Genomic DNA, 26,234 nt, shown 5'->3' with positions numbered 1-26,234 from the left:
GAGGTCTGAGGAAGCAGAAGGCAGAAGCTAGTGGCTGAAGCGAAGTTTGAGAATGTTGGGTGCATTTGAGTGATCAGCCCTGCATGCGGGTCACTGTGGCTAATAGGGCCATCAGCTTCAGGTCACGTGTGTTAGCTCCCTGCCCCACCTAGAAGTCATCTTAGACAAAGTCAGCAAGAAGGGGATCCATGGAGCAGAATCAGTGAGGTTTAGAGCTGCTGGAACTTTGGAGACTCCTGAACCGAAGCCCTCGTTCCACAGAAGCCCACAAGGGCTGAAGTTCCTCCACCTGAGCTGTAACACATACAGAGACTGTTGATTACCAAGAAAACAAGACATCCAAGATTTCGTGAAAGGAGCAGTTCTTGGGTGGTTTCATCTGCTTTGGAAAACAAAAGTCATGTATAAAACACCAAGGTGTTCTCAGATATTAATGAGTTTCATCCTGGATGCTGGGGCGGGACTGAGTTTAGATTAGATTCTCATGTTTGGTTTATTGATCACTGAGATATGGGGCTATTATTTGAAAGTGTTAGTGAAGGAAGGCAAGGAGCTAATGGACCTAGGAGAAGAGGAGAAATGTATGGAATCACATGGAGTCCATGGCCTATGGACACACATGCACACACACACATACACACTGCTTTCCAGTAAGGGGCCTATAGTTCTTAAAAAGTGTGCTTTTGTTCTCCTCTCTGGCAGGTGACAAAGAGGACTTGTCTGCAGAGATAGTGGGTTTATGGTTCCTAGAACACGCTCACTGGAGACTGGCCCTGTGCCATTCTTCCATTCTCCAGAAGAGCTGGAGCATGAGTATGGCTGTCTACACAGAGCTAGGGAGGACAGGACACAGCCCCGAGAAGCCACCCGCCTTCTCCACGGGCACTTGGCCTGTGTGCGTACACATAGATGGAGATGAGCCCAATAACAGGCTCTTTGCCCCTCTCCAGCCTGCTCTTTCCCGGTGACAGTCAAAGCCTCTCTTCGTGCTATGTGGCTGGAGGTTGAGGCCTACAAGAGGCAGTGGCTTGCTGGAGGTCAGAGGGACAGGCTTTTAATGGCAGACCCAGGCCCAGAATGCTGGGGTCCCAGCTCACAGGCCTCCTGTCCCCCACCTCCAGGCCCGTCCTTCGTTTGAGGGTGGTAGGATGGGGGTGAGCAGAAGTTCTTATTTAGAAAGCTTTAGAAACAAAGCACAGTTGACCAAGGTGGCCATTCACTTTGCTGTGTGTTAGTTCTTTGGAAGGACTCCATTGTCATAAACGCAAATTCTTTAACTATAAAGTCGACTTTTAGAGATTGTGTCCATATGACCATAAGATATTTATGGAAATAGGTCCCTTGGTCTAAGCCAGAAGGGGTCTCAAAGGCCATCTAGAATCTTGACCAACCCAACCCCTTCACGTTACAGATGAGGACACCGAGTCCTAGGGAGGTGAAGTGTTTTGCCTGTGATCACACAGGTCCTGTCAGAGGTGGCCTTTGTATCCACATCTCCTGATTTCTCTGAGCTTTTTCCTATGAAGGACTTTGCTGTTTCTTCCTTTCTTTTTTTTTTCGTGTCATTCTTCCAATACTCAGTAATGTTTTGCTTGCCCATAGGCATCAGCATCCGTAGCTGTCTCCTCAGTCCACTTCCATGCCTCATCCTTTGCCTGATCATTATCATTGTTAAATTAAGTGTTCTGTGTTCTTGAGGCCCCTTCAGTTGGAGCGAGCTGTAGAGAGAGAAGTATTCACACAGGTAGAGAAGGGAAGGAGAGAAGTGCCCCAGTGGAAGCTGTGGAGGTGGAGGGGATGGGAATCTCACCTGTGTGAGGCCTTGCCCAGCCCTGCTTAGCTCAGCTGGTCAGATCCTGACACTCACAAGGGTGGAGGTCATGGTCCCAGACCCCATCTGGGCCAGCTAGCTCTGACCACTCCAGGATAAGTAACTCATTGTATATAGTAGATGAAGTGGATAGCAACCTCAGCCTTGTGAATGAAGGCCTTCAGACCAAGTGAGAGTCTTCATGTGAGTGAGCACAACTCAGGACTTTCTTTAATCAGCACAGATGGAGTCCTCAGTGTTTAAAACTGATTACTGAGTGAGAAACCCTATAAACTTTCATTACCAGGGAATGCTAAAAGACTTCTCTGCAGATGCCCTCATCTCGGGAATCCAGTTTTGCAAAACAGTTACATTAACAATATGTGAATCACGGGTTCTGCTTTGAACCCTCCCCAGATGGGCCTAGTTGGGGTTTCCCATGGGAGCCTCTGCCAGGCTTGACCAAGCCATTGCAGAAGGAGGCCCTGGAATATTCCAGCGTCCCAGCGACGGTGGTTGTCAGAAGTCAGACAAGATAAAAGGACAAGTCATCTGCTCTCTGCCACTGTGAATAAACTTTGGACAAATAATCAGTGAGAGGGCCCGTCCTCATTTCTGTCCTCACTTCACTCACCTGCTTTCCTTTGAAGCTGCCTCTTAAATCAGAGTGCTGATGCTCTGCTCCCATTGCCTCTGGGTTAGCTGGTCTAGGCTACTTGGACTCCTCTGTCAGGAACGTCTCCAGCAAATGGCAGTGACTCCAATGGCCTCTGCATTTCTTTTCCAGATCTGTTCAGTGAAGGAGCGACATGCCAGTGAAATCCGAGACTTACCAAGTCGTTACGTTGAAATAGGTAGGATGCTGCGCATTGTCCCCCATGAGCGAAGTACTGTGAAATGATGGGCATTTGGCTACATGCCGGTCACCTTGATGCCCTGTGGCTCTCTGTTTCCTTCATTAATGCCTTGTTAATGGCAGGGAGCGATGCTCAAGATCAGGAAAGTGTCTTTTGTCTTAAAGTTTACAAAACTTAGATTTCAACATTTCCTGAATATGTTTCCATTTTTTCTGTGCTTATTTAATAGCAAACCTTTCTCTAAATGATGAATTTGATTTACTGTGGTCTTCACTCCCTTTTAACATGTTGGTAATCTAGCCTGGATGACTGGGAGGGTGGTGATATCCTCAGCAGTAATAGGGAAGTTAGGAAAAGAGCAGAGTTTTGGGGGAAAGATGTTGGGTTCATTGCTGGACCTGTGTTTATGATGTCTATTGGGTAGAATGCTGTTTTACTGTAAGAAATGATGAAGGGGGTGGTTTCAGAGAAACCATTGGAAGACTTACATTGGACTGATGCAGACTGAAGTGAGCAGAACCAGGAGGACAGTTTAATACAGATGACAATATTGTAAAGACAAACAGCTCTGACTTAGGAACTCTGATCCACACAGTTTGTTGTCGGCCATGATTCCAGAGAAGATACTTGCCATCCACCTCCAAATAGAGGCGATAAACTCAGAGTGCAGATTGAAGCCTAGTGCAGGGCAGGGCGGGGGCGGAGGTGTGGAGATTGGGTATGTTGGGGCAGGAATTTGTTTTGCTAGACTACATGTTTGTAATGAGTTTTGTTTTTCTTGCTTTCTCAATGGCAGGGGAAGGTGTGAGGAGGAGAATGCAAATCTGAAAAAAAAATTGAATTAAAAAAATATCTCTATGATAACCAGCTCTTGCTGTTCAGTAGGAGGTTGGGAGAATGGTTGGGGCTAGACAAAGAGATCTGGTAATCATCAACACAGATGATAATTAAATCCATAGCAGCGGATGAGTGACAGTCTCCAGGGACAAGGCGGTGACAAAGCCTTGGGGCATCTCCACAGTTGGTGGACATCACGTGGATGAAGATCCAGCAAAGGAGACTGAGAAGGACCAATCAGACAGGTCAAGGCAGAGCCAGGAGAGAGGAGAGAGTGCCAAGGAGAAGGGGGTGCTAAAGGTGCCATGGGCTTCAGAGAGGTCAGAAGGGGAGTGGATTGAGAAAAAACCATTAGACCAGGCAGTTTAAGAATCATGGGTTACTCCGAATGGGGCAGTTTCAGTTGAATAATGAGGTTGGAAGCCAGACTATGGAGAGGTGAGAGAGTGAGAGGAAAGAAAGCATAGGCACCAATAGGAGACAACGTTCTGAAGGAGTTCAGCAGCGGGAGGGAGGGGGATATTGGATGAGAGCTGGCAGGGATGGACGGGCGAAGTGAGAGGCTTCTGAAGTTGGGGAGACATAGATGTGTTTGGCAGCTGTGAGAAAGCGTCCAGTAGACAGACATGAAAAATTTGAGGGCGTGGGAGGGGAGTGCCAGAAGGCGAGGTCCCCTGGAGAAGGTCAGATGGAATGGGATCACTTATGGGTGCAGAGGAGTTGCCTTAGCCAGGAGGAGAGGTGAGTGAAGGTCATGTGAAACACAGGTGACAGAGGGAATGTGGCTGAAGGCATCTGAGTGACATCAGATGAGGAAGAGGAGAGAAGAGGGAGCTTTCTGTGAATGAGCTCCGTGTTTCCAGTGAAATGAAACAAGGTTCTCAGCTGAGAGGGTGAGGGTAGAGGGGGCTGTGGGGCTTTTGAGGAGTGCAAAGGTTTGGGAAGAGCTGTTGTAGCGAGTGGGATAGTGAAGGATAGGGTGGCGTGAAAGCATTGCCTTACTGTGGTGAGGGCCCAGTGGAGAACATGTAACATAAACTTGGGGTGGACACAATCCCTGTGGTTTCATGATGTTCTCCAGCTTCGGTCAGCAGGGTGTAAGTAGGTATGGGAAGCAAGGGTCATTCAGGGTTGGGATGTGGCAGGGCAAGGTCTTCATTAGGGTAAAGGAGCAGGGGACCTGAGAGAAGAGGCTAGTGTAGATGTGAAGTGGCCCACCAGAGGGTCAGGTCAGGGTGGGCCAAAGTGGAGCCAGTGCGGGGGTGGTGGTCTGGGGAAGAACCAAGGCGTCCAGGGATTGGAGGTCCGGGTGAGGACCGAGCACAGAGCTTTGGAGTTGCAAGAACCGACTTTGAGAGTTTATGAATATGTATGAGCGATGGCCAGATCGAGTGGGGAGTCACCTCAGAGTGTGGAGCAGCTCGTTCAGACCAGACAGGAGACACGATTGGTGGAGAGGTGTTTTCTTCCCTCCCCTGGATGTCAGAAGGCCTGCCACAGTAGAATGGCATTTGTCCCCATACCTAAGCTCCTACTATGCGCCAGGCCCTACTGTACTGAGTGCTTTACATGCGAAGGCTAGAGCCCAGCACCTGATGGAATGGTGCTTCTCTTTCCTGCAGACAGGAGGCCTGGCCTGATGAACTCTCCTGGTTGGAGGCTCTTGTCAGTTTTCTTGCATTTGATGGAAATCTTTCTAAACTATATGACATGTTTCCCTGCCTTAGTGACCGATTAAGGAGAGCTTTGTGAATGGTTCCATCCTTTTAAATGTTCCTTTTTGTACCTTCAGTAGTGCAGGGAGGCCCTTGGGGGAGGTTGAGCCTGTCCTCGTTAGAAGGGCCCTTCACAGCAGACCTGAGGAAAGGGCATCAAAGCTTCGCCTGGCCTCAGGCGCCCTCCCAGAACCCCCTCAGATGTCAGGGGCCTTTGGGCTTCCTTGTTCTCCCCCAGGATCATCTCTGTCCTCAGCCATTGCTTCCTCTCCTGTAAGTGCTGCTGTCCCCTCCCCTGCCACCATTTGTGTCTGCCAGTTAACCGAAGGAATGTGTGAAGGGAAGAAGTGGAAACTGAGGGCAGAAAGGCAGATTGGAACCAGCTTGGGGTGGGCCAAATGCCAACCTTGCCCGAGGGGCCTTGGGGAACAGCTCAGGATGTCTGGGCAAGGTCCCGACAGAGTTGGACCTGCCCCTCAGATTATCTGGCAGGATATAACAACTGAATCATGGATGGGCTGCGGTCTGCAGGCCAGGTCTGATCTCATTGGGAAGAACCCTGGAGAACACAGGAGCAGACCGGGGAGAGCCACTCTAGGCATTTGGCCAGAGGGGACAAAAGAGAGGTCACTCCATGAAAGGTCAGCCGAATAAGGGTTTCCACAGCTTTGCAGGGTGATGAGGCTGTAATTTTGAAGGCAGGTGGTGGCAAGAACACAGGATTCTGGGCACCTGGTGCAGAGGCCGGCCACTGGTTGCACAGGCAGGATTGAAGCCAGCATGCTGTCTGCATGGGCCCCAGATGGAGGAAGAGGGGATCCTGGGAAGGGGCCAGAAAGAGCATCGGGGGCAGGAGCAAAGGAGGAGGAGGTTGGGAGGCCTCTCCTGGTGGACAGAGCAAAACAAAGTCACCTCCATCGAGACCTGGCAGCCAGGGAGGTGCCGACGCTGTGGGGGCAAGGCCCGGTCCATCAACTCCAAGGGACTGGCCCAAAGTGCGAAACTGCCCCCAGTGCCTGGGCTCCCTCCTCCCTCCGGAATCAAGATAAAACACTCTGTTTGGCTTTTAGAACCTGCACGACCTGCTGCTCTCCCCCGTCTCCTTCCACGCAGCTCCATCCTGTGCCTCCTGTGATCCAGGCCCACTTGGGTTCCCCATCTGTGGCCTTTGCCTCCTGATTTTTGGATGCACACCCATCTCCCCTTGCCTGGACTGCTCTCCTCTCTCCCCTCCCACTCCAGGCTTCCTCTGTTTCTTCCAGTCCTTAGTCTGTGGTCAGTCTTGTACAGGAGGCCCAACCCAGTCTCCCCAGCTGCTGGCACCTTCCCTCGCGGATTGCCATTTACCAAATGAGATCATATTTGTAAGGCGTTTACACCATGCCTGGTGTGCAGGAGGTGCTTAATAAGTGCTTGTTCCTTCCTCCTCTACCCCCACCCCTCACCATACTGTCTTGGATGCAGTTATCTATATGTTGTTTGAAAGCAGGGGCTGGTGTGTTACATCGGTCAAGATTTCCAGAGCTTTGTGTAGCTTCCAAACAGGAAGGGCTTAATAAATGCTTATTGACTGACTAAAAAAGGCATGGAAGTCTACGGGGAAATCGTTTAAGCACAAGAAACATTGATTTTTTACATTTTCTTTGTTATAAATATGACTAACAACAAACAGGGATGTCAGTGTATAAAAAAGAACAGGAAAAGAGGCTTCCATGTGAAACTGAGTCTGCTCCTGCTGCCTCCATCTGTGTGTGTGTGAATGGATCTGTGCATAGATTGTATTTGCATGCCTGTGTGTAGGCATTTTTGTGTGCTGTGTGTGTGTGCATGTGTATTATATATGTGCATGCATGTGTATGTGTAAAGTGATTGGGGCGGGAGGGAGGACACAAAGCTGAGCCTGAGATGATAGAGACACCTGGGCACAGGTGGAGGGGTTGGCTTCTCCAGCCAGGTTTGGGACGAGTGAGACGGGCAGAGGGGCTCTGATTAGAGGAAAACTTGAGGGCTCGCGGTCATGGAGGCAGCAGATCAGGGCTGGGGGAGCAGGGAATGGGCAGGTTGTTCTCTCATTGCATCCTGGACCTTTTCACAGACATTTTCTCTACTGCTCATTAAGTTGAGTTTAGAAGTTAAATATTATTTTGTTGGGAAATGGAACTGATCCGAAGGGGCCAGGCCTGTTCCATCTGGGGCTCACTGATTCTATTCCAGGGGCCCAGTGGTAGTGGTTGGCTTCACTTCCACATTCTGATGCCACTTTCTCTCATGAGAGATACTAGAATAACAGTTAGCAGAAAAATCACATGGAAAGTCATCTCTTTTCATAGAAAAACATTTTTAAAAAATCTCTGGTGCCTTTAAATTACAAGTAAGGAGATGTTTTGGATTGATTACAAACTGTTTCCCATAGATTAGATGGACTGTCTAATCTGGCTGGGCCTCCTAGAAGGTCAGGAGACTGTCAGCCTGTTTCCAGGCTCTGATTTTGGCAGGAAATTGGCCTAAAAATTGAAGACTTTAGCATGTTGGGTGGGAGGCGGAGGGAAGGGTGACGTTGGATTATTCCTGTAGTCTAAATTTCCTGTTTCCCTACCTGATAACGTTGGGCTTCCCTCTGGGGTTTGCTGGCTCTCCGGTGGACGTGTTTAAGATGGGTTGTCTCCCTTGTTTGACACCCTTAGTAAAGACTGTGCTGCCTTATGGTATTATTAAAGAGATTTTCTCTTACGGACCCAGCGAGGGAAGGGCAGTCAGATTTTCTTTTTGTTTTGGTTTTCTTCTCTTCAAACATCACTTTGAATTTCACTGTTTATTTCTTCAGCTCCATGTAGAATTATGTGTTCTTGGCTTACAATTAGATGTTTTTTGTGAGAGGTATGTAAAAATAATTTAAACTTTAGACATTTGAAATACAAAATCAAGAAAACCTAAATGAGCAAACAGTACTTAATTCCTGCTTTCATGATAAGTTTTGCTCAGAATGCGAGTCTCAGTCATCAGAGAACAGGGTCATTCACTTGGGCTTTTTCAGATCACTGGAAGAATGAAATTTAAGAGATATGAGTCTTTTTCTTCCTCCCGAGACTGAGTCTCTGTGTATTTCCCATGCTGGAAGTTCAGTACGCTCATGGGCCCAAGCCCACTTCTGAATGGCATGGGAGTTTCACCTGATCCAGTTTGGACCTGGGCCAATCATCCCCTCCTGGGCAGCCTTGATGGCCCCTCCCACTGCCAGGGGCAAACTATATTGGGGCCAGACTTGGTATGGACACTTGATCAGCCCTACCCTGCTACAGCTCACTGCTCCCAAGCACAGAGATCCCCCAACCTCAGGATTACAGGTGCAGGATTACAGGCATGCACTACCATGTCCCCATGTAATACCTCAGATTTGATTTGGGCCGTTTTGGGCAGGAGTACCTGAAATCATTGCAGCAACTCCAGGGTAACTAAGAGTCAAAGGATCAGTGAAGGGATGTAGAAATTAAAGCCCAGATCTTGACTCACTTGGAAATAAGTCACAAAGGCAGGTTCTGGAGAATGGCTGGAAGCCTCTGCCTGGGACTCACGTCTCAGTGAAGTAGCCCCGTTGGTGGCCCCTACAAGGGTTCATTTGAAAGCATCGAGTGTCCCCATGTGGGAAGAACTGTGGTAGGCCTGGGGCTGAACGACAAAAATGAGGTGATTCCTCCGTGCCCCCATTCTACTGATGACTGCTCACGACACCCCTGGCATTTCCCGGATTCTCTTACAGCCTGAATGCACCCATTAGGACTAGTAATCATAGCAGTGGCTCTCATTTAGATAGTCTTAAAGCTTTGCAAAGTGCTCTCCATTCACTCTCATTGGATCCTCATGATAACTCTTTGAGAGTATTATCTCCATTTTACGGATGAGGAAACAGAGGTCGAGGGGTTTCGTGACTTGCCCAGAGCTATACAGCCCATAACTATCTGAGCGAGGATTTGAACTTGGGTCTTTCTGGCTCTCTGTCCAGTATTCTGTCACTTACCCACCCAGCTGCCTTCTGTTTGAATAGGAAAAACACTCAAATGGTACAGTTGCTAAGTGGGATGATGGTCAGTAGCCTGTGCAGCCTGGCATCTGCAGTCCAGATCCATGCCTCTTCCTCAGGTTCCTGCCGTACATGAGAGGCAGCATGCGTGGTGTGGAGAGGGCTGGGCTTGGAGTCAGGAAGCCCCCAATTCAAGTACTGCTTCTGACACTTGTGAGCAGTGTGACCATGGGCTGGTCACTGGAATCCTGTGTCCTCATCTGTTAAGTGAGGCCAGTGATACTCCTGGTCACAGCCTCCCAGGGCCGCTGATGGATATCAGGCACTCTGCCAACTTGAAAGGGCCAGATGGGTTTGAGTTAGTAACTTTCCTTCAGTGTTGCCTTGGCTGATGACAGTAAAAATTGTGAAATACAGCAAAGGCCTAGGAAAACCCAATCCCTTGGAACCAGGCATCTCTGACTTCATATCTTGAGAGATGGAAAAGGAGAGGCTCTCTCTAGGCCAACTGTTCTCAGACCTTTTGGTCTCAGGGTTTTTTCCACTCTGAAAAAGTATCAAGCATCCCAAAGACCTTTTGTTTACGTGGTTATGTCTGTTGGTATTTACTGCATTAGACATTAAACATGGAAAGATTTTAAAATATTTCTGTAAGTCATTTTAAAATAACAATATTAAACCCATTACACAGTTTATATTTTTAGGAAAAATAGCTATATTTACCAAAACAAAAACAATTGGTGAGAAAGAGTGGCATTGTTTTATATATACATCTCTTTAATGTCTAGCTTAATAGAAGACAGCTGGATTCTCTTACCTGCTTCTGCATCCAGTCTGTTGTGATGAGTTGTTTTGGTTGAAATACATGAAGAAAATCTAGCCTCACATAGATATGTTGTTGGAAAACGGAGGGGTATTTTAATAGGCAAGTAATATCTTAGTATTATTATAGAAATACTTTTGACCTCTTAGACTCTCCAAAAGGGTCTCTGGGAGCCCTAGGGTTCTGCAGACAACACCTTGAGAACCGCCGGATCTCATCAGTCTCGGAACTGGTGAGCCCATCCTTCTGGGCTGTGTCTTCTTCCTACCATCACAGTCCTTAGGGTAGAACTGTTTTGTGTAACTAATCTGTTATTTTGTCAGCCTAAGAAAATTGAAATTTAGAAAAGTGTGGTTAAAATAGTTGTGATAGAGGAAGTGTTAGGGGATTATCCCAGGTGGTGGGGAGAATTGAGAATTGTCCTTTATCAGCCAGATCCTGTGGCTTCTCTGCATTGTCATGCTGATATCTAGCAGGCAGGTGACTCAAGGGATTAATTGTCCCAGAGGCAGATATCTTAACCTTGGCCTATGACAGAACGGTTACAGTTTCTTCTTTTTGTTACTGACAGTCCTAGTTAGATTTTCATAGATCAAATGGTCAATTTGATTGAAATGTCAACGTTTATTTAAAAGTCTTTGACGTGATATGTAATTGACTGTGAACTGCAAGGAATTAGTGAAGCTGAAGTATATGGATTTTTTAAAAGAAGACACCCCTCCCACTCACCCCCCAGCACACACACAAGTTGAGTCCTCCAGGGTTACCTTCTGTCTTCTCAAGGATGCAAACTAAGAGAGCATGGTCATCCGTCCTTTGTAATTGTTACAAGGCATGATTTTTATGAAGCTAAAGCTGCTGTAACAACGCAGGAATATCTCATCACCATCGCAGGCCAGCCCTCCACGTAGATCCCATGGCACCCTCTGACAGTGGGATCTAGGGAAACATACTAAGAAGGGCATGGTGGGATCAGGCCACACATGAGGGGTTCTGTAGCTGTTCTGTGATGTAGATGGAATGAACTGCAAACCCTCTCGTAAATGTGACTTCCCTGCTTTTTAGCAAAGCTGGGGTGAGGGATGGGGGACCTTAGCTGAATGCAAAGCCATTACTGGAAAATGATTAGGTCAGGCTTTGAGAGGAGGTATGGCCCACTCTTAATATGTTAAATTCTTCTTTATGTGTGCATGTATTGTATCCCAAACATAAGGCATCCTACTTGGATCATCATATCCACTTACCCCACCAAAGGGCCACTTTGTACAGTGCCTGGCTCATAGGAAGTCCTGAAAGAGTGAAGAAGGAGCTGTGAGGAGCTTCAGGAGTTAGATGTTACGTTGCTCCATTAAATAAATGTTGTTTCATAAACTAGTAATGAAGGGAGGCCTGAATAAGGATTTACTCAGTTCTTTCAAAGGCATTAATATGTGTCAGAAGTGTGGTTTGTTCTTTCTTAAAATAAGTGTATATCAGTACATCCAAAAACAGTCGGAAGATATGTGCAGGGTCCCACACTCAGGTGGGACCTGCCTGCCCCCTCTGCAAAGGGCTGGGGCACAGCTGTCCCCTGTTGTCTCTCCTTTGGAGCCAGGCAGGTTCGTTGTAACTCTGCAACGTTCGCTCTTTGGTTGCTCTTTTCACTGACATGATTGCCATCGTAGGGTCTGTTGTTTTTGTGGCTCTGCTGATTCCATTCTGCATCCGCTCAAGTGGATCTTTCCAGGCTTCTCTCTATTCATCACATTCACATCAGTGTCCTCCTTGGAGCATGAGACTAGTAGTGCACATTCTGGGTCAAAGAGCATGGCTGTTTCAGTCATCAGATTGGCGTAATTCCATGACTTTACAAAATGACTGTGCTGACCCACAGGCCCTCCTTCCCCTCGCCTGTTACCAGCCGCCTCAGCCCATGTCCCAGTCTCATCCCCTCCACCTTCCTGACGCATGTCCTGATTGCCTTCAGTCACCAGAGAGCCCTGTTGTTCTCTTTGTTTTTATCTTGAAATCCTCACTCGATTTTTCAAGAAACACTTGGTTCTTCCAATTAAGTTCAAGAGCTCTTTCTACCTTTTCTTCTCAGTTTGACTGTCTGCACCCTGCCTTTTGTATAGACGTAGTATTTAGCCACTGCAGAAAGACAGGCGCTCCCCACCCTTTGTAGATCACTTAAAGGTTCCACTTGCTGCACGTGTGAGCCTCGGTCTCCAGTCACTTTTGACATTTGAGGCTGGCTCTCTCGGTCATCTGTCTGGTGCTCGTGGCTGCTCCACTCCCAGGTCAGGCCTAGTGATTTATTGGTTTTCCTGCCTTTGCTCAGGAGAAGCAGCCAGTGTGCTCACTCGTCTTTAATTGGCAGTTAGACTCTCAGAGCCCATTGGAGGTCTATTAGGGGCATTCTAACTGAATGTAGTTACATCCATTCCCTGCTTCTTCCTCCTCTTCTCTCAGGTTTTAATCAGCCTCTTCCCCTCTTCCCTGTTTTCTGGGCCTCCTCACCTAGAAGCCCCTTCTCCAGCCTCTCAGACCACTGCTTAGCCCTTCTCATGGTCGTCCTTTGTGATTATTGATACTTATTTTCCCCACAACCCTCCACCTTCCTGACTTTGCTTTTTTTTTTTCTTTTTTTTAATTTATTTTTATTTTTAGTTTACAACAGACGGTTCTACATAATTTTGAGTTCCAGATTTTCTCCCCTCCCTCCCCCCTCCCTCCCCAAGACGGCATGGAATCTCATATAACTACCATGAATGACTTCTCATTGAATTAATTTATACACTAGTCAAGTTGCGGAGAAGAATTACGACCAATGGAATGAATAATGAGAAAGAAGAAACAGAACCAAAAAAAACAAAAACAAAAAACAACCCAAAAACAAAAAACAAAAGAGAAGAGAAAAAGGCGAGCATGAAGTGTGCCTCAATCTGCAGTCAAACTTCATAGTTCTTTCTCTGGATGTAGATAGCATTCTCCATCGTGAGTCCTTTGGAGTTGTCCTTGTACCTTGTGTTGCTGAGAAGAGCGAAGTCTGTCATTCCTGACTTTTCTGTTATCGTCGAGGGCACCGCCATCCTCCACATCGCCCAGGCTCACAACATACGTGCCAGCGTTGCCCAGCCCATGCCGGTCACTGGTCGAGTTCTCTCCACTCAAATTGATATTCCTAAAGCCCAGACTGGACCGAGCAGGTGTGACATGCACCCCCACCCCACTTTCAGCCAGCTCCATTGGTTCCCTCTCACATCCGGACGTTTTCCAAAACATGGCCCTTTTGTACCTTCCCACTCTTGTTCCTCTTTATGCCCCCTTTCTCCTCCCACCCCCACCTGCTCTGTGATCCAGTGAGATTGGCCTCCTCAAGATAAACACTAACTGACCTTTGACCTGGAGACTCTCTCTCCTGACTCTAGGCATCTTCCTGGCTCTTCCCATCCTTGGACCTCACCTCATCTCTGCCTCATTTTTCCTTCAAGTCTCAGCTAAAACCTCCCCTTCTGTGAGAAACCTTTCCTGATTCCCCATGATGCTGGTGTTTTCCCATGGGCTGATCGCCAGTTTGTCCTGTCTATAACTTGTTTGTGTGAAGTTGTTCTCATCTTGTCTCCCCCACTAGATTGTGAGCATCTTCATAGCAGGGACTTTCATTTACATTTACCTTAGCACAGTGTTTGGCGTGCGGTAGTTGCTTAATAAATGCTTGTTGACTGTTACACAGCCAGGACTTGAACTCAGGTCTTCCTGGCTCCAAGATCAGCTCTTGATCTGCTTTTCATAGTACGTCTCAGAGATATTTAGCATATACCTATCAATATATGACATATGTACATATACATAGATGTATAAGTGTCTAGAATAAATACAAAGTAGGGCAGTTAGGGAAGGAGAGCACGGGCAGAGGGAGGTGCGAGGGGAATCAGGTAAGGTGTCATGTCAGGATGGTGGTAGAGCCAAGACTTGGAGGCAGAGAGGGACTCTCCGAGGTGGAGATGAGCAGGATGGACATTTCTAACAGGGAGGGCCACGTGTACAAAGATAAGGAGGTGGGAGATAGAGAGCTGTGTCTGAGGAAGAGCAAGAAGTCCGATCAGGTTGAACTCAAAGGTACGAAAAAGGGAATAATGTTCAGTGATGCTGGAAGCCTGGGGCGGTGCCAGGTTGTAAATGGCTTGGAAAGTCTATACAAGGATCCAAGGATATGAATGAACGTTTCTCAATTCAGAAGAATGGCAAACTATTAACCACTGCCTGAAAGAATGCTCCAAGTCACTAATACTAGGAGAAATGCAAATGGAAAGGACCCTGAGGTTTCACTTTATGCCACAAATGGGTAAAGATAACAAAAAGAGGAACACGTTATCCCTTCCCCATCATGACTTTCCCCATCTCAGTTTCTGTACAGCACAGTTGACATAAGAAATTAAATGGGAATTTTGGGGGAGAGGAGTTTTGTGGAAGCCTCAGGTGGCAGATGAAGGCCAGAGATGGCACAGAAAAGGTTTAGAAACTCAGAAATGCATAAAAATATGCATAGTATCATATATCAACATATCTTTTAAAACCATGATAATTCAGACTTCTCTGGTACAAAGGGAGGGCCAAAAATTTTACGTGGATTTTCCTGATCGTGGGTGTGCCACCCCTAAGTCCCATGATGTGGAAGGGATAATTGTAGTTTAGTGTTGGAGAAATTGTGGGATGAGAGGCGCATTAGTGCAGTATTGATGGAGCTGTGAATCCTTACAACCATTTTGGAAAGGAATTTGGAATTAAGCAAAGAAAATGACTAAACTATCCATACCTTTTGACCCAGAAATTCCACCGCTAACCTCATACCCCAGGGTGGCCATGGGTAAGGAGGAAGTCCCCACATACACCAAAATATTGATAGCGGCACTTTTTGTGATAGCAAAGAATTGGAGACACCAGAGAAGCCCACTGATTGGGGAGTGGCTAAACAAAGGGTGGCCCATGGCTGTAGTGGAATGCTACTGTGCTGTGAGAAAAGATGAATGTGAGAGTATGGAGAAACCTAGAAAGAGATATGTGAACTGATAAAAGTGAAGTCAGCAGACAAGGAAACAATAAACACAATGACTCCAGTCATGTAAATAGAAAAAAACAACCACAGATCAAATGAAGGTGAATGTTGCAAACCTCCCTTCACAGTCGGACTGATGCTCTGCCTAAGAAAACAGCATTTGTGTGAATTCTGCCAGCTTCAAATGTTGCCCCAGTGGGTGGAGAACCTGCAGCCTCGAGGCCACATATGGCCGTCTGGGTCCCCAAGTGCAGCCCTTAGGATTTGTTCTGTGAAGTTTGAGTTCAGTCAAAGGGTCACACTTGAGACCCAGAGGGCCACATGTGGCCCCTGTTCAGGCCTGTCATCATGTGATAATAATCTGAATGACTTTTAACTGATTTTTTTAAAGATTCTAGAGGTTTTTATTTCTCTCCTAACTGGCTTTAGGATCATCCTGTTAGTCTTCTCTCATTGAATGTTTTGAGAGGTGTTTTTTTTTTTAAACTCTGATGGATTTATTTGTAAATGGTCACTTGTCCAGCCTTCTTGGACCCATTTGTAAAAAACCTCTTATTCCTAATCTCTGTCGGCATCTTTCGTCTCTCCGCTTCTGTCAAGTTTCTGGGGAGAGGTCTGGTGGTTTCTCAGTCGGTGGGCCGTGGCTGGGGAAGGGGATGGATCCCTCCTCTTTTTGTACACTGCACCTTGCTCCCCTCCGCCTTCGCTGACGTGTCTCCCCTTCCTTTGCAGTGTCTCAGTTTGACATGGAATTCTACATCAGCGGGCTCGCACCTCTCTGCGACCAGCTTGTGGTACTTTCGTATGTCAAGGAGACCTCAGACCAAATGGTAATGATTTCTGTGTTTTGACACAAAGATACTTGTGAAGTTATTTTAAGCATGACAAAATTCTTTGGAAACACTGAGTATTTTGTGGCCTAAATGGAACTCCCAGGCATAGAAAATGAAGTCAGCTGCAGTTACCCAGAAGACCAACATCTCTGCTTTCCTGAAGCTCTGCTCTCCTGTGTCTGCTGTTTCTTCCTCCCCTCCCTTCTCCCCCACCCAGCGAGAGGGGGGTAAAGAATTCCACTGACCGTTAGAGGAAGCGGAGTTGACATTGTGCATTAGCAGAAATGATCACCGTGAATGTGATTGGCTCCAGCGTGAGGGGGGTCAGGGGAATGACAAAGGGGGCAGTCCATTCATTTTTCCTTATGCCACAGACACTCTCATTTATCCCCCTATAGTGTAGGGATTCTGATGAAATGGGTATTCCCACTTTAAAATCGAATGTAGCCTACTCTCACTTGTCCATGCCTTAAAAAATATATATTTCAAAATAGATTTTTATTGTGAGATTGTGTTTTTACATCACCTAGATTTCCTCCTCCATTTTCCCCCTTCCCCCCTACTCCGTTCTGAGGGCCATCCCTCATAGCAAAGAGTTTAAAAGGGGAATTAAGCAAAATTGATCAAGAAACTGAAAAAAAATCTGAAGTTATTTTCATTATTCCACACTCGTGGACCCTGAGCTGCAAAGGAACACAGCAAAGTGTCTTCTCCTATATCTCTTCTTTGAGGTCATTCATGTTCAAGCAAAGCTACATGGATAAACAGAATAGTCCCTAATCTAGACGTCCACCGTTGGCTGTGGAGTGACGTGTAGTCTGATCAGACACTCAGACATAACCTGCCCAGCCTGCTACGGGCCCGTTGCCAGCCTGGCCCTGCTCCTACTTGCCAGGGACACCTCTGGGAAGGAAAATCAGAAAGTGGGGGTGAGTCCAGACAGCTGGGCATCGATTGGAAAAGACTTGATTTCAGCAACTGTGTTTAAAAGGAAGGACAATTGGTTGGGCAGCTGTTCTAGTAGTAGATTCTCATTGTCCGTGTCTTGCTTATTTCTGAATGCAAGGACTGAAAGGGGTTGAAAAAGCCTGGAAGCCTCCCTTGCAGAGGGGGAGATGCCCAGGAAGGTTTCTTTGACAGCATGCTTGCATTAGGAAGTCATCGCTATGGTAACCTGAAGCTCCGGATGCCCATGTTGCTAGGCAACAGGATGCTGTAGGCTTAAGTGAGCACTCCAGCCTGCAGAAATCGATAGGGTTCGCATCTAGCCCTATTGCAGGACATCAGTTTATTATTTTATTTTAGGGAAAAAATAGCAGTGGCTCCCGGGGGAATGAACACAGGGCTGTTTTGATGTGGGGGGAGGGGAGAAGACGATAAAAGGAAAGCAAGAAAAGAAGAGGTCAAATGAAGAGAGGAGAAACTTAATAAATAATTGACGAGGATGACAGAAGCCTTTCTTAATGAAAAGCATTATTGGAAAGGGCTTAGAGCAGAGCAAGAAGCAGGGGGGATACACCCTCACCTGGCCAAGTCTGTGGAACGCGGTGGGAAGAGAGTTTTCCAAGTGGGAATTAGGCTCGGGGACCGTCTTTACTATTAACAAGAGGCTTCCTGTTTGGGGACTGGATCCGGGCTGGGGGTTGTTGTTGCTGGTGTTTCTCTTTTGGGGGCTTTTGTTTTCTTTTAACCACTGAAAGAAATGCTAGTTCCCCAAGCAGGAGCTAACAGGACTCGAGAAATGAGTCCACAAGGAAAGGGCAAGGCAGGCTGTTCTGAACTGTCCACTTGTGACTCTGGCCGATCACGCGCCTTGGGCCCTGCTCCCTGAGCTGTGTGTTCTGACCTCTCCTTCACAGAAGTGGCCAAAAAGTACACGTCCTGTGGCAGCCCTGGCTCAGATGACAGCAGTTTACTTACAGTTTGGGAAAGCAGATCAATCAATCAGAAGGATTAATTAAGCCCTCTCTCTGTTCTAGGCCCTGTGCTAAGTTTGGAGCTTAAAGACACCCAAGCAAGAATGCCCCCTGCTCCAAAAAAGGGTTTGCATTCTGATGGGGGAGACAGCAGGGTCTCTGTGTGTATATGTGTGCGTGCGTGTGCGTGAGAAAGAGACAGACATTCAGAATAGAAAGAAGGCAAAGTTAGAGGGGAGGGCTGTCACGGCTGGGAGGACCAGGAAGTGCCTTCCTCAGCATCGAGTACTTCAGCTGATTCTGGAAGGAAACTAAAGATTCTGAGAGCCCAAAATATGAGAGGAGAACATTCCAGGCATGGGGTACAGCCGCTGCAAAGCCCAGCAGTGGGAGACACAAATGTAGGCCAGTCTGGCTGGTGAGACTGCCTTTGCTTTCCAGTTCACAGAATACCTGCACGAGCATTTTCTTTGATCTTCCCAGCATGCCGCAATTTAGGCAGAGGTTCCCCCGCAAAGGAGTATCATCAGCTGGTGCTCTGCCTTAGGCCCTCTCTAGCCTTAGGCGTCAATGTGGTGCCCTGGGTGAGCCCAAGCCTGGGCAGGGGACTCTCAGTCACTGAAATTCAGACTTCTTTCTCTTAATTAATCAGACACTCAAGCGTTGATTCAAAAATGAACTCAGAAAGTGTGGAAAAGCCAGTGTTAGGAGAAAGGAACTTTGTGGCCTGCCCTGGGCTCTCCATCCTAGGGAGAGTGCAGATCAGCCATTATTGGGCTCGAGAGGAAGCCGTTTGGGTAATTTGTGGTCATGTGACAAAGGGAGCTTTTCTCTCCTTTTCCCCCAGGAGAGGGAATACTGTGCCCGGCCCAGATTGGACATTATTCAGCCACTTCCAGAGACCTGTGAAGAGATCTCTTCCGATGCGCTCACAGTGAGAGGTTTTCATGAGAATGAATGCAGAGACTACCACCTGGGTGAGAAGGAACAGAGATGGGGGCTTTTTGATTCTTGTAGCTAGGGGTTCTCCCCCTACTTGTCCTTTACACTTCTAGAATGTTTGGTTTTCTTGTAAAAATGCTCTTCGCTTAGAAATTTAATGAGTGGATTAATATTTACACTTATATATGTGTCTTAGTATGTGTTTTATACATATGCACAATATATATAAAACTATGCCTGTATACTTTATATATATCATATATATTATGTGTGCATGCATGTATATACCTGTATACATAGATATATTCATACACACCCACCCCCATAGACTTACAGTTCATTTTACTTTATTTCACTTGGGTGGTTCAGCCCATGTTTTCATGCCCTTTGCATTCAGAGCATTCGTAGGTTATGATAGAAAGAACCCTAGACTCGGAGTCCAAAGATCTAGGTTCAAGTTCTGGTGACGTCCACTTAGTGGCTTCTATCTGTGAGAGCTTCAGCTGCTGAGCCTTGGCTCCCTTATCTATGAGATGGGATAAGAAGACTTCAGCTACAACCTACTCTAGCAGGATGGCTGCGCAGGACATTTGGGAAACACTAAAGAACCACAAAGTTCAGCTGCTACCGCTATTTGTCCACAACAAAGCCACCTCCCACTGTCTCTTATCTAGCTCTGAGGCTTCCTGCCTAATAGTTGCTTCATAAATCAGGGACAGATTGAAGTGTCTGATTTACATTTGTTTCTGTTGCTGCTGTCATAGCAAATGGAGGGAGGTTGGGTTGGGGGGGCACAAAATAAGTAGGGAAAGCCTGCTAAGTCATGGGGACCCGTAATAGGCTCAGAGTAAAAACAATCCGGGATCAGAACCCTCTCAGCCAGATGACCAAGCCTGCGGAGAAGGGCTTGCTGCTTGATTCGGATGTTTCCAGCCAAACTCTGGTAAACGGGTGCCTTTAAACCCGAGATGATCCATAGGTGGAAGTGTGGTAGGGGCTGTGAAGGTGAGAACACCTCTTGCCTTCTCTTGTTGCAGGGAACCCCAAACAAGGGAGAACCATGAGGTTATTTTCCCACCTTGTCAAAATCTAAATGCTCTCTTCAGCCGGGAGGCATCACGTTCCATTTTCGCTCAAAGCCAACTTTACCACCTACTTACAAACCCTTCAGAATTAGGGTTTGATAATTGAATTCCCCATGCAACCCTAACAGGCCACCTTGTAAATACCAGCCTGTGTGATGTATTGTGCCCCCAGGGGGGGTGGCATCTATCACTGACGCTTTCTATGGCCTTGACCTTGATGGCGAAGAGACGTTTATTGCTGGCTATGCGGCGTAATTGTCCTGTGAAAGTAGAACAGTGTTATAAATGGCCATAAATAAAGTTTATACATGGTAGATGAATCAGAGCACGCAGGAAGGAATGGGCTATTTTGAATACTGTGTTGCAATTGAAGTCAGAATTTAAATTTATTGGGACATGGAGCATCAAAAGCCATCTTAGAATAGAAAGCACTCTGGGGTGGGTCCTGCCTCTTTTCCTTACTGTTTTGTTAGACAAAGAGCATTTTTAACAGCCTCTTTTCCTCCCCTTGTCTGCAGAGTACTCTGAAGGGGAATCACTCTTTTATATTGTCAGTCCTAGAGATGTTGTTGTGGCCAAGGAACGAGACCAAGATGATCACATCGACTGGCTCCTCGAAAAGAAAAAATACGAAGTAATATCTGGGAAATTTTATGTTACTTTTTAAAAATTGTGCTTTGTTTGAACTGCAGATATTAATTGTGTTCTTAGAACATGAAAAGGGAAATGCAAGCTTTTCATTCAGTCTGTCTCACTGAAGTTATGAATCCTTACCTGATATCCTTATCAGATAATCCCTTATCCAATATGCAAACCCACCTCCCCAAATTGTAAGTCCAGTTAAGATCTCCAAGCACAGTGGAGCATCCTGAGGAGAAAGTGGTGGAATGATATCAGACCAGTTCTTATAGGCTGAATTCAGAAGCTAAGAGGGTGATGTTCTGCTGTTCCTTTTAAAGTAAAGATGGTTTTCCCAGCTTTAATACCGACAAAGGCGATAGAACCACTTTATCTAAAGGGAAATAAATCTATGTGCTTGATTCACATTGATTGGAAGGGAAGGTTGAAAAATTAAAGAATTGGAGAATAAAGGACATTCACTTATTTCCTCACTTAAATTGCTCTGTAACCACCTTTATATTGTTAGCCTCCTAACGTGATTCACCTGGGTATTCATCAAAGGCTTTTATGAAATAGGTCATTTTATGTTGTTTAAAAAGAAAGAAAGAAAGAAAGAATTGAGTCATTCATGTGTAGAATTGTTGCTTCAGAAACTCATTGCTTCCCATGGGGTTGCACCGAAAAGTAAAAACCTCCCAGTCCAAAAGCTGGTGATCGATCTCAGTGTTTCTGGTTCCTGTTATGGTTGCCAAGGAACAATTCCATTTCAGACGTCCTTTTGATCGGCAAAGGCCGACCTGCAAAACTTCTCAAGTGTCAAGAACTCGGTGGGATCAGGTCATCTGTTTCTAGGTGTAGGAGATACGAATACCACCAGTGGGTGTGAGGGGTGGGGCAGGCTACCTGGCTGGAAAAACAACAGAAAGAAAACCTAAAAGGTCCATCTTCAGCCTCTTCCGGGCATTTTTGATGCCAAGTGAACTTTTTTTTTTAAATTAACCAGTAGATTTTGTTGGCTTTGCAGGATTTTGATCCTAGCGCAGTGACCCCTGGTAAAAACAGAAGCAGCCTTCTTTTTAGTTGAGTGCTTTTGTTTCACAGTTTAGTTTCAGAGATGTTTGTTCAGCCATGACATTCAAAGTCTTCAAACGAAGCCCATGAAAATCAAAAAGCAGTTTTGTATTTATATGGTTCAGAACTTTAGGTATCATACAAAGAAAGCGAACTTCACTCAGGCCTCTCTTTCTCTTCCCTCTTCTCTTCCCCGTAGGAAGCTTTGATGGCTGCTGAAATTAGCCAAAGGAATATTAAAAGACACAAGATTCTGGTGAGTACAGAAACCATTGATGAAATGTAGCATTCGCTCTCGGAGGGGTTTCTAGTAGGAGACACAGCCCATTTTGAAGAATAAAGGGGCTTCAAACTAGCCTTGGTCATCTGCAGGGCCGAGAGAATTTATTTCATTGGGACCTAGTATCACTGAATAAAAGCTTGTTGACTGTTGACTGCCAAAAGTAATGAGAGAGGATAAGATCTCCTTACAGAGTTGTTTGTGAGAATGAGACACTAACCACGGGAGATCTTATGAGTTATGGGTGCAAGCACCCAGAAAAGATGAGCAAAATCCATTCCGGCCAGATTGCTCAAATAAAGGGCTTTGGAGAAAAGGCCCATTTCTGTCTCTTAGTACACAGCAGAGCTGTAATGCTCTGATGTTACTGAATTATTTACAGTATATATATTCCTCACACATCACTTTTTAAAAATTCCTTTCATTTGTGATGAAAAATATAGTTTGAAGTACATGCCCCCTTTGCTAAATTCATTGTGAAAGGTGAGGGGAGCAGGGTGGGGCAGGGCGAGGGAGGTCCCTTAGAGGTGGTCACCTTGTGCAGGTCCTGATTTGATAGAGAAGGAAACTGAGGACTGAGCTTCCTGCCACCCTGTTGCTCAGCTTATACTCCATAGTAAGAGATTGCCCTTCCCTCACCCTCCTGACCTCTTAAACATGCCTGTGAAAATCTAGAAACCACAGGAGACACCGAGTGAGGGAGAAGGAGTTGGGCACACCCACTCCTTTCAATTCAGTCTATTTTTTTGGGCTTGTTAATTTACCACCTGCTTTAAGAAAGAAAAAAGGATGAAGCATTTGCTCTATTTGCTGACTTGTCCCCACAGACTAGAGAGTGACATGCTCATTACAAAACTCCCCCCAGCCAAACAGAAGGAATTAAGCATGGTAACAGGTCCATTGTGATGTGGCATGATCTCTGTGATAGATGGCAGCTCTGCCATAACATCTCTTCTCATTCCCCAGCCAGGCTTGGAATAGAGGAGTCAGCTCACACTTCCTGTCCAGGAAGTGGGGGCCTGCTTAAGCATCTTATCCGAGGACAAAGAATGGCTTCAGAGATAGCAGCTGTCCCTAGGTGTCGAGAGAGAATGACCCCTTTTAGCTGTTTGTATTCATTCAGAAAATAACCACATCTTCTGTATGAACCAAACTCAGAAAACAAGATATTAGTTGCAGAAAAAAAGTCTTTCTTGCCAAGAGGAGAGTCTTGTCAGAGGTTTGGGGGTGATATACTTGATGAAAAAGAGCTGGAGATCTCAGAAATAAAATGAGCATTTAGTGTCAGAGAGCTGGCCTGGCAGGAAGGCTTGATTCAAACCCTATCTCAGACACCAATAAACAGGGTTGCCTTGAGCAAGCCACTTACTGTCCCTGGCCTCAGTTTCCTCACCTGTAAAATGAGGAAATTGAACCACATGACCTCCAGGGTCCCTTCAAGCTTGTATGAGTCTGCGAACAAGCCAGAAAACTTAACGCGTTACAGCCTCTTCATGCGTCTGTGCCTGGAAGTTGTCATGCAGGCTTACAGGATGTCTTCGTTTATCTTCCTTAGGATATAGGCTTGGCCTATATAAGTCACCTGGTGGAGAAAGGGGAGCACGACATGGCAGCCCGGTAAGGACGCTTCTGATATCTTCTCCAGCTTCCTGGCACAGTCGCCATTTGGGTGTAGGAACAGACTAGAGACAATTTCTGACCGGCACTGATCTGAATTTGATCTCTTCGGGGCTCCAAAAGTTTGACATGCGAACTACTTGGGGAATAAGAATTCCAACAAGGAAAGAAGGTTCTTGGATCAGCCTGTATTATGTAGCCACAACTACATCATCTTTGCTAAAAAATCCATACCAGTTAGAGGAAAACCTGCCTAAGATCTAAGGAAATAGAACACCAGTCTAGAGTGAATGAGTGGTCAGTACCATGGACAACAGAAGCACCTAGGAAGCCTGGCTGCTACAGTTCTCTCTCTCCATAGTCAGTGATTATTGGCTTTAGAGAAATAATAAGGGGATCCCAAGATCCAAGAGGAGCAGGAGGCCTGTCGAGACTATATTTTAAGAGCCTTGAAATTACTTGAAATAAAGTAAATTTTTTTGAGTATCTCCATACTGCTATGGATAGGGTTATGATTTTCTAGTCCACAATATATGCATATGATAAGTGTATGTGATATATAGGTGTATGTGTATGTATGTGTTTGTATGTGCGTGTGTATATATATACTTTCATATGTTAGTTATATATATACATATATATGTGTATGTATATATATATATACATATACATATATATATATATATATATATATAATGTTTTTCAGCCTAAAAAATATTAAAAGTAGTGGGGAATGATAACTATTTATCAAGCTGGGGAAATGCCATTTTGCACACTGTGTGTGTGTATTCTTTCACTCATTATTTTTCCCTCTATGGTGTTTTCATTCTCAGCAAATGTCAGAAAGTTCTTGGGAAAAATGCAGCTCTCTGGGAATATGAAGTTTACAAATTTAAAGAAATAGGACAACTTAAGGTATGTCAAACCAATTTCTCCCTGTCTACCTCATATGCTACATTTACTGTACAACTGGACATTTTTAAGCCTGTAGTCTCTGACTAAAAGAGACCAGTCTCCTACTCCAGACGCAGAGCTTGACCCTCCATCCCCCTGGCCCTGAGGCTGGCCTCTCTCTACCATGCCCATCATGTCCTGGTGCTCACTCGGTGTGTGACCCTGAGAAGCCACCCACCCTAGTGCCCAGGAGGATCTCTCAGACCAGAGGTTCAGAGCCTACACTGGGAGAGGGGGTTTCCCAACTGATGAAACCACCAGAGATAGCTCAGTGGGACTGAGTCAGTGGCTTCCTGGAGGCCATGCTCCATGTGGGCCTATATCAGTAAGGCAGAATTCATGACTTCAAAGATAACCATGAATATGCCTGAATGGTCCAGAATCGCAGGATATAAGGAATTCTCTAAGTAGAAGTCAGAGGAGTTAAAGCATTTATTGAAACTCAAAAGTAGCAGACCCACAGACCAGTGTCCCCAATTCGACATCCTGGCAAGAATCTTCCTAAACCAGTATGCCCATCTCACAACAGTGACCAGGAGGCCACAGAAAAACATTATGGCAACAAGCCAAGCCATCCTGGTGCTTCCCCCCCCAATGCCAGGGCCCTCCAGCAAGAAGACCACCCACTGGCCTCAAGCCCCTGCTCAGCACTCTCTGGTCTCCAGGAGGGTCAGTCCTGCCTCTTTGTAGCGCCTGCTGCCATCACCACCGCTTCCCTTGCAATCTCCAAGCTGTGTTCCAGCTAGCTCACTGCTTCCTCTCTCCTTCAGCTCTCAACTGCTCTCCCCAACTGCCTCCTAGCTGTGCTCCAACCATTCAGCAAGCTCCTCCCACCACAGGCTTCCATTGGCTCCAGTCCTAGCCACTTCCCCCCAGGACCCTGAGAGCCCTGCTCCCAAAGCCCAGTGAATGGGCGGGAAAGATCTTCCCATTCACTGATTGCCTTTACAGGGCCCCACCATATTCTCTACTTTGGGCCAGGGCAGTGTTCTCTATGTCCTTTCTGCCTGGGTCTCCTCAGCATGGCTGGATTTCCCATGTGGCTACATTCTCTTACAGGCAGTCCTGGAGAAGAGAGTCCATGTCTATGTCACCCCACTTAATACATGACTTCTTCATGTCTCTGCCCTTTCCTCTGGCTAGAGGGAGGAGGTTTGGTACCTTGTCTTCTCAAGCTTTGTTCTGGGGTGTGTGCACCTGCTGCTGGCCAGCCTTCTGTGCTCATGGCCTGCCCCTCATGGATTAGAAGTTCTGCCAAGCTGTGTGTGCTGGTCACCAGACCTTGAAGTGTGTTACCAAGTGTGGTTGGCTTCTCTCTTCATGCATACAGGAGAAGGGTCTTAGACCTGAGCTGTGGAGCTCTCTACCCTTGTTCCTTCTATCAAATTGTAAAGGCTGAGCTGAACACTGGACCAATGAAAGCTGTACTCAGCTTCCCAGGCTGTGATTCTCTCCTCCTGTTGGTAGAGGAAGAGACCAGAGAAACAAGTATTCCGCACTTGAATCCAACCTAAAATGAAAAGGTGATTGCCAAGAAACCGTGGAAACATTAAGAGGAAGTGTCCACTGTATCTGCAAGTTCATGATAGAGGAGAAGAAAGCCAGGCACAGAGTGATATGTACCCTTCAGTTTAGAAGGGCATCTTAAGTGTTCAGAGAAGGTCTTGGTCAGAGAAGGATCCCATTGCTTAATCATGTCAAGTCAACCCAAGAGAGAAGAAATTCTGAAGACTCATGAAGGAAAGGTGATTTTTCAAAGAAGTTGGTGTGGATGTATCAGGAGCTCATCAACAGGGGATGAGTGTCAGAGCAGCACA

At 46.3% G+C, this 26,234-nt stretch overlaps 1 protein-coding gene across 2 annotated transcripts in view; it reads left to right on the top strand.

Annotated features, from left to right (window-relative positions):
* Positions 1–26,234, top strand: part of VPS41 (VPS41 subunit of HOPS complex) — a 195,271-nt gene that overhangs the window by 130,025 nt on the left and 39,012 nt on the right. For both annotated transcript variants that reach the window (XM_036738085.1, XM_036738086.1), the window contains 7 exons: positions 2,598–2,664; positions 15,831–15,928; positions 18,695–18,824; positions 20,393–20,508; positions 21,766–21,822; positions 23,402–23,463; positions 24,297–24,378. In XM_036738085.1, the coding sequence (XP_036593980.1) occupies positions 2,598–2,664; positions 15,831–15,928; positions 18,695–18,824; positions 20,393–20,508; positions 21,766–21,822; positions 23,402–23,463; positions 24,297–24,378 (612 nt within the window). The remainder of the gene's footprint in view (positions 1–2,597; positions 2,665–15,830; positions 15,929–18,694; positions 18,825–20,392; positions 20,509–21,765; positions 21,823–23,401; positions 23,464–24,296; positions 24,379–26,234) is intronic.

This window comes from Trichosurus vulpecula, chromosome 9 (assembly GCF_011100635.1).
Source record: "Trichosurus vulpecula isolate mTriVul1 chromosome 9, mTriVul1.pri, whole genome shotgun sequence".
Classification (NCBI taxonomy): Eukaryota; Metazoa; Chordata; class Mammalia; order Diprotodontia; family Phalangeridae; genus Trichosurus; species Trichosurus vulpecula.
Note: the sequence above shows the minus strand (reverse complement) of the source record. Positions and strands in the feature narration are given on the sequence as shown.